At 37.8% G+C, this 12,079-nt stretch overlaps 1 protein-coding gene across 1 annotated transcript in view; it reads right to left on the bottom strand.

Annotated features, from left to right (window-relative positions):
- LOC127969533 (protein shisa-9A) overlaps positions 1–11,763 on the bottom strand; it is a 37,081-nt gene extending 25,318 nt beyond the window's left edge. The window contains exons 1-2 of the mRNA XM_052571574.1: positions 10,948–11,763; positions 9,686–9,792 (exon numbers count right to left, since the gene is read on the bottom strand). Of these exons, the coding sequence (XP_052427534.1) occupies positions 9,686–9,792; positions 10,948–11,465 (625 nt within the window). The 5' untranslated portion in view covers positions 11,466–11,763. The remainder of the gene's footprint in view (positions 1–9,685; positions 9,793–10,947) is intronic.
- Positions 11,764–12,079: the final 316 nt, after the last annotated feature.

Consider the following 12,079-nt stretch of genomic DNA (forward strand, 5'->3'; position numbering starts at 1 on the left):
CATGAGAGAAAGATAGTCTGTACCGATTTTTCCCGGAAAAACACGACCGGCTGGAGGCGTGACATGTGGGCGGAGCTAAAGAATCACGATCGCCAGTAGGCTTTTGCGAGCGTGTCTGGAAGCTGTGACACCGTGAGGACAAAACCAACCAAAACAAACCATGGCTTACAGTCAGATTCAGACTATATTTCTGATCCAGAATCAGATCCAGAGGCTGAAATTTAACAAGAGCAGCATCAGCAACAATGTCTCTATGTGGTATGTACTGAAACTGTATATATTTGCTTAGCGGTTTTGGAAAATGACTAAGTTCCACTTTGTTACATGTGGAAAGTGCAGTTTGATGACAACATCGCATGTTGTTTACTTGATGTGCTTACGCACCGATAGCTAAGTTAACAACACAGAGATATTTGAAGCAGTTTTACTCACCGCCTGCGGTTCCAACACACGATCGTGAGTCTTTTTCGTTGGGACTGCATTAATCCTTAAGAAATAAACGATGTGCAAACCTGGCGTCAAACGGCCTCAAAGCATCTTCGAAATACAGGGGAACAAACACAAACACTTGCACAACTCCGTTGATGCTCTGTAAAAATAAACTCCATCCACTGGTCCCTTAATGCTGTTTCTCTTTTTGTAATCTGTGCAGGGTTGTCTAGCCCTGGCAACCAAAAACACACGTCTTTTGTGACATTTTGCGATGCTCTCGCTCTGATCAGTGAAGTCTGTTGTGCTCTCAGTGCTGTGCTATATGGGTGTGCGCGCTCTTCCGGCAGACGTGCCCTTAGGACCCATATAAGGAAATTCCGCTCCATCTAACGTCACACAGAGCCATACTCGAAAAAAACTTTCTGAAACTTGTGACAAACCGGAAGGAGTATTTTTGGAACAGAAATACTCCTTCAAACGTACAACTTAATTTTTGAAACTTTGTCCATGTTTAGCATGGGAATCCAACTCTTTAACAGTGTAAAAAACTCAGTATGCATGAATTATGATTTGTCCTGCATCTTATTGTCATAAATTGAACTAAACTAAAATAAAACGGTCTACAACAACATAAAGGGATTCCTCTCATTCCCATTGAATCAGCATTTTTTTACTGAATCAGTTGAATAAATGATTAACTGGCTCACTGATAAAGAAAGTCATATGTTGCCACTTAGTGGAGTAATGGTGTAACATGCAGAAAGAGTACTGTTATTTTATATAAAGATTTAGAAGAGAGCAGAGAGAAAGGAATCACCATGTGTTTTAAAAGAATATTACATAAAGAGTTTTTTTTAATATGGTTGTGGGGAGCTATGCTGGTTGTTTTCTGGTGGTGGCAAGGATAATGTGAACTTGCCAAATGAAAATTTTAGCTTTGTTAAAGGGTTAGTTGAATTTGGAAATTTTTCTTACAAAAATGCATCTATTCCAACCTGTCCTCCAACCAATAAACTCATATAGGTCATTTATCCAAATCCCTGAAATACGACCCATCAGAGCATATACTACAATTGCCACACTTTCGGCAAAAGGTTGTTTTAATATTAATGTTTTGTACTTTTTTATTTGCACTCTGTTTTGCGTTTCGTGTAGCTCAGTTGGTAGATTATTGCGTTATACCTTGATATGTAATCATGCTATCATGGGTTCGATCCCAGGGAGCGGACGTGCATGAAAATGTATATGCTAAATAAATCATAATTTAGCATGATTTCTGTGAGGGTTAGGTTTAGGGGTGGGGTTAGGTGTGGTCATTCGAACGAATAAGCCACCTTCAGTAGTAAAATATGTAGGAAATACTGTGAGGTCGGTGTAATAAGCCGACACATTCTATTTAAATAAACGTGCGTTTTGATTGGTAATGACGTTATACGTCATTTCATGATGACAGAGGCAACACGCTACTGTCATTATTTCTACGCCCGCTAGAGGGCGCTTAACTTTAAAACGTAAATATAGGTCCTGATAAGGTGCTTGCACAAACAATCTATATGGTCGTTTTTTGTTGGAGGACAGGCTCATCTATTTGCTACAGGAGCCGTGTGAGACACTTTTTTATTAAGGATGGCCACTTTTTACTTAACTTCTTTGGGACTGATGCACTGCAACTCCCACTGATTGCCATTAAACAGCTTGAAAGATCAAATAATATTTAGATATTTTTATATAAATCTGACTGGATTTGTCTGAAAGAAGAAAGTCAGATACACCTTCAGTAGGATGACTTGAGGATGAGTAATTTATGGGCAAATTTTGGGCAGTACCATCGCTCCCTATATGCAGAGTACGTAGTTTGCATAGGGCACCAACTCCCAGGGGGGCACTATCCCAATTGGAAAAAAACATTCACCATCATTCCCCCATCCACACTCGAGACCGCTTGCTCTTCATGTTTGTGTTTAATGCTCATAATTGATGGACGGACATCTATGCCCATGGAAAAGACATCAACAATCCGGTGCACAGAAAAGAAAATTAAATAAAGTTAAAAACTGGCATAAAGTTGGCTTGACACTGGATGTTCAATATTTGCTACTTTAGTGACGTCTCTAAAGTTATGTGCGATATTGGTATACACTTTTTTCTAACGTCAATAGCATTTGAGGAAAATGACTTACAGTCATAAAAACAACTGTTATCTAGGTGTCAGCTGTAATGCACACTTTTGTTTAATTTTTGATATTTATTAAAATAAACTGTAAATCATATGTAAATTCTGCTACTTTTTCGAATGTTTTGGAATGTTAAAGCTTAAAGGTCCCGTTCTTCGTGATCCCATGTTTTAAACTTTAGTTAGTGTATAATGTTGTTGTTAGAGTATAAATAATATCTCTAAAATTCTAAAGCTCAAAGTTCAATGCCAAGCGAGATATTTTATTTAACAGAATTCGCCTGCAAAAAACGACCCGTTTGAACTATATCCCTCTAGTTCCTGCAGTAATGACGTCACTAAAACAGTTTTTTGACTAACCTCCGCCCACATGAATACACAAAAAAGGGGGCGTGGCCTTGTTGCGCTCCGACGGAGAAGAGGAAGAGCTGCGTTTGTGTTTGTCGCCATCTCGTCGAAACGCTGTTATTTTCATCTCGGAGTCCAATCACCTTTGTTTGGGCTTCCCAGGGATGCTGTACTTGGAGATTAATGGTTACAATTTATGCTTAACTCGGTTCCCGAAAATTATAATCCACATGTAAAACTATGTGCAGCACATTTTGCTGAGGACAGCTTCCTCAATCTCAATCAGTTTAATGCCAGATTTGCACAAAGATTATTCTTGAAAGATGGAGCAGTTCCCTCTTTGTCTGGAGAAGGCGTTGTTTATGGACCACAACCAGTAAGTGTATTTTATTATTTAAGTTGGTGCGTTCAACAGTTTCTGTAACTTATTACACAAAGGGCAATGCTGTTTAGCTTTGTTAACTAGATGGTAGGGCTGTGCAAAAATATTGAATGCAATTTTCATGCGCATCTCGTCAGTAAAACACTCCTGTGATTATAAGTACATCTCCAGCACGTGCATTCTTTTACTGTCTATGGTTCAGATCAGGACTGCCAGGTTTTCAAAACAAATCCTGCCCACTTGCTTCTCAAAACTAGTCCAATCGCGTTTCCAGGAGGGTAGCGTGTGCTAAGCTGGTGTCGAATCACAACACAGGAACCGCTGGACCAATCAGAACTTGTTACGTATTTCTGAAGGAGGGGCTTTATAGAACAAGGAAGTCATCAGCCCGTTTTTTTGACAGTGAAAACAGCAGTATACAGACACGTGAATTGTGTAAAAAATACTGTTTTTTTTTTTACATGTGTAACACTGTAAACACAATCAAAGCTTCAAAAAAGCACGAAAAACGGGACCTTTAAATAGCATATGAGGAGGAATGCACACCTCATACATTCTTTTATATTTATTAAAATAAATTGTAAATAATTTGTTAAAGGTAAAAACGATGCCCGTGCATTACTTCAGGCACATTCCTGTGAAACTTTTTTGGCTGTTGACGATAATAATGTGTTTTAATAATTGAAATAATTTCACCACCACCAACACAGCTAATATTCTCTCTGACTTTCCATGTTTCCTTATTAAAATAAGCCATGGTTTTTAACAAGAATAACACCAAAAATCATTATTATTGTAGCCATGGCAACTGCAAATTAGCCATGGTTTCGTTACTTCAAATAATAATTTACAAAGAACTATTAAAATTATATTTTTTTGGTCATAAAAACAGATCTAAGCCATCAATAGCCTTTAAAATTATTTGAAATGCATTAAATAAAAATTTAATAAATTTAATGGTTAATAACACTGTTAAAATACATAATGTAGGCTAATAAAAAAAATAAACAATTTATGTACATAACATGTTATTACAAATGCCTGCAAAGGGAGCCAAAGGGTAATTGCTGCTGCAACACTTACAGGACAATCAAATCCTTGTTTAGGCTATTGGCCAAACATTTAATTTAAATATTTACTTAATCTTTCATTTTTGGCCAACTTTTTGCTATATAATGACACAGTCCCTAAAATTTCTTCAACAAAAAACATGTGGACATCACAACCCTTACAAAAATAAACTATGGTTTTAATATAGTAAAACTGCTTAATTTTCTTTTGCATGATTTCGGAATACTTGAGGCTACAAAATAAATTAGACTACTATAGGTAACTGTAATTTGTAAATAATACAATTTATTGGTTTACTTTTTTTTTTAAAGTAAAAAAAATATATATATATATATATATATGTTTTTTTATTATTAATAATATTTGACGAAGGGGGGCACAACAATACAATCCTGCTTAGTGCACATTTTGCCAGCATTTAGCCAGAATAATTTTTAGATATAAGCCTTTGGCTTTTATCAAAATAAAGCCTGAGTGAAGTTAAAAGTTAGAGATCTATTTGATGGCTTAAAAAGTTAACATGCCTCTAGACATCAAATCATCAGTTTTTTTTTGCAACGAGAGAATCCTAGTACGAAGACATGCTTGAACTAGCAATGAACTAGGACAATTCGCTGTAAATGGACTTATTGCAAGTATAGCGCCAACGGCAAAAATAATCATACGGATGAAGAATGCAATAGGTGAGCAGAAATCCATTCTGTTCTCTACACTTTTTATTTTTTGTTTTAAGTTATAGTGAGTTTGTTAATGACAACAGACAGGTTTTACTCACACTGATCTTTTAAGTCCATACAGAACCTGCAGATGTGTCTTTAGCACCTGCTTTTTGCAAGCAGATCTTTATTTCAGGTGTTTGCGTTGGCACAAGGCTTAAAATAAATACAGCATAATAGATTTCTGCTGTTTCTTTTGGGAAACCCCATTAAGGTAATTAGTTTTAGCTGTGGCATTGGAAAAAGCTCCACTTCATCTGCAAGGTTCAGTTACTCTGTGCGCTGTGGGAGGAAATGCTTTTGTTCCTCAATTCACTGACATGCAGAATTTAACATCCTGTACTATACAATGATTGAAATCACACTGGGCTAAACTCTTGATTATTTTATGCCATGACCAAAAAATGTACCATTCTGTATTCAATACTTCTTTTTTTCTATTTCTTCTTAAAGCCATGCGTACTCTCGTCATGCCAAGCTGTGATGGTAATGGAGCACAGTACTGTATCCTCCAGAATCCTGGATCATTGCGAGAAAAAAAAGGTCTAGTAATTTTGCACTTTGAGTGAGGTAACTAGACCTCTTTGATGGGATCATTCAGCACACGGTGGGTGAGCATCTGGATTGTCAGCATCTTAGAGGCGGCATATTGAAGAGATGAGAATTCCCGAATATAGTTACTGCTTGATTGGTTTATGTGAAAAAAAATATTTCCCAGAAAGTCCATATGAGCGTATACAAATCTGAATATGGCAAGAATGCAAAATAAGGAATGTATAACATATTTTAATCTTGTATGCCCTTAAATCTATTAAACATTCTCAGTATCAAATTCTCATATAAGCAGTGTTGGGGAAAGCTACTTTTAAAAGTAATGCCTTACAACATTGCGTTACTCCCTAAAAAAGAAACTAATCACGTTACTCTTTATGAAAAGTAATAGGTTACATTACTTTTGCGTTACTTTCGCATTACTTTTTAAATATAAGCAGGGTTTGATTATTTTTAATATAAAAAGTTCTATTAACAGCAAATGTAAAAGCCCTTTCACACCAAAAAGTGTAATGAATAAACATCAGTCTGAAGGAAAAGGAAATTCCCGTCTGTACAGTAGATCACAGGAAAAGAAGGTTCAAACACTCTTCATCAATAAATAAAAATTAAAATTAAAATAAATGAAGCAAAATTGTTAGTTTATGTAAAGTCATTTTTGCTTATTATTATGTTTGAACTGGATCACCAAAGGTCAGCAGCGAAGACAATAATTAATAAAATGGGATAAGATACATTTGTGTTATTTAACATTTAATTATTGCAGTTTTGCATCATATTCCGAGTTTGCATTTCACTGTTTTAATTCACTTTGATGAATACACATTCAAATTTAGTCTGACAAAACCATGTTCACACAGCACACACAACGCTTCGATTTCCACCGATATGGGGCTGGAGACTTGTCAGTCAATAAATGAAAACCCTAAAAAACAAAGTAACTGGCGTTACTTTTTTGAAAAGTAACTCAGATATTTTCTCTTAAATTAAAAAGTCTGATTACGTAACTTGCATTACTTTTAATGTGTTACCCCCAACATTGCATATAAGTGTAATTAGGGTCTAATCTAACTAGGTTTACACATTGAAATAATAACGGCAGTTAACCTACAGCACATGCACATGAGTCTTTCTGTCATCTCATGGTGAAAGAAATTATTTCACATCTGTCATTTAAGAGTGCATGAACTTCTATTATGACACATACAGAAGATTTGATCATCTCCTGTGTAACGGCGTTCAAAAGACAGGAAGTCTTATTAATAGACTTAGGCTTTATTCTTATCTACACTTATTCAGAAACTACACCTTTAAAGTATCTTTAAGCTTTAAAACATATCTTTATATTTTAATTATAAGATTGTACACTCACCTAAAGGAGTATTAGGAACACCTGTTTAATTTCTCATTAATGCAATTATCTAACCAACCAATCACGTGGCAGTTGCTTCAATGCATTTAGGGATGTGGTCCTGGTCAAGACAATCTCCTGAACTCCAAACTGAATGCCAGAATGGGAAAGAAAGGTGATTTAAGCAATTTTGAGCGTGGCATGGTTGTTGGTGCCAGACGGGTCAGTCTGAGTATTTCACAATCTGCTCAGTTACTGGGATTTTCATGCACAACCATTTCTAGGGTTTACAAAGAATTGTGTGAAAAGGAAAAACTTCCAGTATGCGGCAGTCCTGTGGGCGAAAATGCCTTGTTGATGCTAGAGGTCAGAGGAAAATGGGCTGACTGATTCAAGCCGATAGAAGAGCAACTTTGACTGAAATAACCACTCGTTACAACCGAGGTATGCAGCAAAGCATTTGTGAAGCCACAACACACACAACCTTGAGGCGGATGGGCTACAACAGCAGAAGACCCCACCAGGTACCACTCATCTCCACTACAAATAGGAAAAAGAGGCTTTAATTTGCACGAGCTCACCAAAATTGGACAGTTGAAGACTGGAAAAATGTTGCCTGGTCTGATGAGTCTCGATTTCTGTTGAGACATTCAGATGGTAGAGTCAGAATTTGGCGTAAACAGAATGAGAACATGGATCCATCTTGCCTTGTTACCACTGTACAGGCTGGTGCTGGTGGTATAATGGTGTAGGGGATGCTTTCTTGACACACTTTAGGCCCCTTAGTGCCAAATGGGCATCATTTAAATGCCACAGCCTACCTGAGCATTGTTTCTGACCATGTCCATCCCTTTATGACCACCGTTTACCCATCCTCTGATGGCTACTTCCAGCAGGATAATGCACCATGTCACAAAGATTGAATCCTTTCAAATTGGTTTCTTGAACATGACAATTAGTTCACTGTACTAAAATGGCCCCCAAAGTCACAAGATCCCAACCCAATAGAGCATCTTTAGGATGTGGTGGAACGGGAGCTTCATGCCCTGGATGTGCATCCCACAAATCTCCATCAACTGCAAGATGCTATCCTATCAATATGGGCCGACATTTCTAAAGAATGCTTTCAGCAAAGTCAGAATTAAGGCAGCTCTGAAGCCGAAAGGGTTTCAAACACAGTATTAGTACGGTGTTCTTAATAATCCTTTAGGTGAGTGTATGTCCTGCCACTCTGGGTCAACCTGAGAATTTAGAAAACTCTGCATAATCGCTGGAATTACTTGCTCTTACTAGGTCCTGTTCTCTTTATTTCGATTCAAATCATTATCTCATGTGGAGTAACTCGGTGGACTGTGTATTAAATCGTTGGGGTCAGAGGTTAAAAGCAGTCCACGTAATTACACTCAAGTTTGTGGACCAGTACTGCAAGAATAATGATCATGATATGGAAATAAGAGGTGAGTCATAATGTCTGTTTGAATGTCTTTTTGTGTAATAGAGGACAGAACTGACATTATACCAATTTCATAGTTACGTTTCTAAATCAAGCTTGTTAATGGCTGGTGTGACAATCCATATGTAATGGTTGCCTGCATGTGAAACAAAACTTTCATCATCCACACCCTGATAAAAATCTTTCTTATTGTTTTATTTGATTTTTCTTTTTCTTTTTCAGTGCATCTGTTCAATTTAAGAGCCTGCAGTGCAGGTGTAGAATGGTGGATTAATAAAAAATAATGTAAAACCCCTCCAGACTCATATGAAAAGGCTCTTTCACAGCACCACTGAGGTTCTTTACAGCACTTTCAAAGCATGCTTCTTTGTGCAATAAAAAAAAAAAAACAGTTCTATTTGGCACCAAAAGGGTTGTGCTACTGTTAAAAAAAAAAAACTCTTACCATTTTCCTGAGATATATCTACATATTATTGCTCTTAGTCTTTGTTCATAATAAAGAAATGTAACATAAAAGTAATCTGAGTTTTCAAAATCTTCTGATGGGGATATCTACAATATGCATGGCAGTGAAGAAAGAGTGACATTATCTTTGCAATTAGATGAAAGGGAAATTTCTCCAGTTACTGACTCACATCCTCAGTGTCAACCAAAATGGATCCCTGTGAGGGGGGCTTTGATATTCTCACTGTATTTTGTGTTATTTCAACACAGATATATTAAGGGAGTTGATAACAGGGGGTGATGTAATCAGAATCGCAACAATTGAGAGTTTAAATATTTGTGATAGGGCCATTCATTTTGAGGGTTTTAAACAATACCGTACACACAACTGCAGCAGCAGCCCACGGCAGTGACCATAAATAGGCTTATTTCACAAGAGCATTGTGCTCACAGCATCTCCTTTCTCTTACACATATCTGTATATGCTAGGCATTGAATATTAAAATCAAAAAGTGGTGCAGAACCAACAAAGTTTTGCACCGCAAGCAAAACTTTGAATACTTAATATGTTATTATATGTATCATTTATAACTACATGTGTAATTCTGTGCACAAGTGCATTGTATTGCATAGAGGTTATGGTATATTCTGCACTCCAGCCAGAAGAAACATGCTTTTAGATGGTTTCAGGCTATTTTCATAAGAGCATGATTTATGCTGAGCTCGTGGGAAAAGAGAGGGAAGTAGGCTACAATCAACTTACGCATGTTGTTTGCTCTCGCCTGCACAGTGTCATAATGCTGTGTGTGCATTCCGATGGCCTCCTCATGCTGACCCTGACGGGCACCTTGCATGACGCTCGCAACAGCTCTGTTGAAGAACAAGCATTCGTTAGCTTAGTATTCCACTGAATTGCCTGCATTGTGTTGCCTTCATTTAGATATCAAATAATGGTGTAAAGTGATATAATGTCAGTAGACTGCGTTCTATTCATTCAGTGCTATAGCTGCCGCTGTCCAGAGTGCTGATTCAAAGAGAACAGGCTTTTCTGTGAGCCGCTCTTTCAGCAACCTTCACACTGTGGGCTGTGAAGCTCTCATCAGAGGTTTTGACCCACAGAATCAGTATTAACAAGAGATTTCCACCTCCACCATTCAAGCTGAGTAACCAAAGGGTAAGAAACTGACAACCGGATGTTATGTAATATAATGTATTATCTAAAATTGTTTACAGTTCTTGTGGTTTACATGTACAACCATGTCAACCGTGTTTCCATGTGGATCTCTTGAGATCTGTGATTCAAGAACGCCTTTAAAAAGAGAGCTTGCATAACACAAATCCAGGAATTTAGAAAGCTTAATTAAGATTCAAGGGATTGTTTTTGCTCTAATTAAGCATGCATGTGCATGGCAAGAATAGGCACAACAGTAAATGCACAGCTTTGACAACCAACACTCAAAAGCTACACAAGATGAGTTAGTGAGAAAACTCTTGGTTGGAAAATATTTTAATGCATTCTTGGATCGAGTTAACAATTTTCACCCTTTTCCTTTTAATTGTTACCACACACATGCACCAAATATATATCACTCATGCTTCAGTGTCTTGCACCATGAGCGCTTTCTCCCCTTTTGTTTTCTTTGTCAATTTTGTACAGTAATAAAATCTTCACAACAAAACGCATTTCGAAACATGGTTGCAATCAGTTATGGGTAGTTTTTTTTTTGAACGCACCGTGAGTGAAAGACCCTAGCAGTCACACACAATGGAGCGTTCTGACTTTCAAAAACAGAAAAATTCACGATGTAATGGCATCTACAGATGCGTTTTAAAAATTTTAACTTCTGTTAACTTCACAGAGATGAATAAACGCAGAGCTCATAAGACGCTTGCAGCATCAAAGACTTACTTATAAGCAAGCACATTTACAAAAAAAAAAAAAAAAAAAAAAAAAGTAAAAAATGTTGGTCAAATTAAAAAGAAAATGAAGACTTCGTCAAGCCATCATAACTATGAGTTACTTACCGAGACATGCTTTCTCTGTGAGGTCTGTGAGCCTTTTCTAGTCCAAGTTTGGTAAATATCCCGACCAGTGCCATGATTGCCACTACTCCACATATTATATACACAATCAAGTTTGTTTTATCCTTAGTTGGATCGTGTCTAGGGTCTAGGGTTTTCTTATAGGGTGGCTGTCCTGTTAGCCATACTGGTGTATCGTAATTTTTGCAAGTGCTCTGGTCCAAACGAGAGTTTTTATAAGCGCAGCAAAATCTGAAGCCACAAGTGCCGCAACAGTATAAATAATTGCCAGTGTGGCAAACGAACGGCGGGTCCCACTGTCCCATGACATCATAGTAACCCCGACATTTGTCCTCAGTATGTGGAGGTTCAGAAACGCTCTCCTCATTCCGGGACCCATTGGATCCTGAGAGCATTATAAAGCCCTCGAGCTGCTGCTGCTGCGCTTCCCCGACCGCGCTGCACAACAGCACCAGAACTTTGACCAAGAAGTATTCTAACAGCAAGACTGTCCATTTCATCCTGTAGTCTCCTGGAGGCTTCCTTTGGAGGACAAACTGAGACAGAGAAACGTCTTGGTATTACCACTGACAGCAGGGCATAAATCCACACGAGGGAACAAAGCCATTCGTGAAGGTTTGCATTTTAAAAGAGGTAAATTAAGACCGCAGATGTTTGTAAAGTCCACTCTACATATGTTGATCTCAATCCCAGTCGTTCTGTGGATCCTCAAGTACTTTAAAGCCCTCTGAAACCACTGCGCCAACTACCCTGAAGGCTGTCTTTGTTTGCGATGATGACAGGAGAGCTGAGGCAGAGCTGTGGAGCGCGCGCGCTGAGAGTGGGAGAGACAGTGCGTAAAGGGAAGGAGGAGACATGGGAGGGATTGGACAAGAAAAACGTGTTCTGTAGTAAAGAACCACAGAGAAAAGTTGCCGGCTGACTTATCTTACTATATGCAAACGAATATAATTTCTTATCTGGCGTGTAAAATATGCTCCTGTCCTTAAAAACATTTTAAAGTAAGCCTATATAAAGATCACAAACCAGTCCCGCAAGTTAACTATACATAGGCTATACGAGAAAACACCTGTGCTAAATGGTTTTGTGGCGCAGTGCGTGGGTCTGCGCAACC

This window comes from Carassius gibelio, chromosome B12, assembly GCF_023724105.1.
Source record: "Carassius gibelio isolate Cgi1373 ecotype wild population from Czech Republic chromosome B12, carGib1.2-hapl.c, whole genome shotgun sequence".
NCBI lineage: Eukaryota > Metazoa > Chordata > Actinopteri > Cypriniformes > Cyprinidae > Carassius > Carassius gibelio.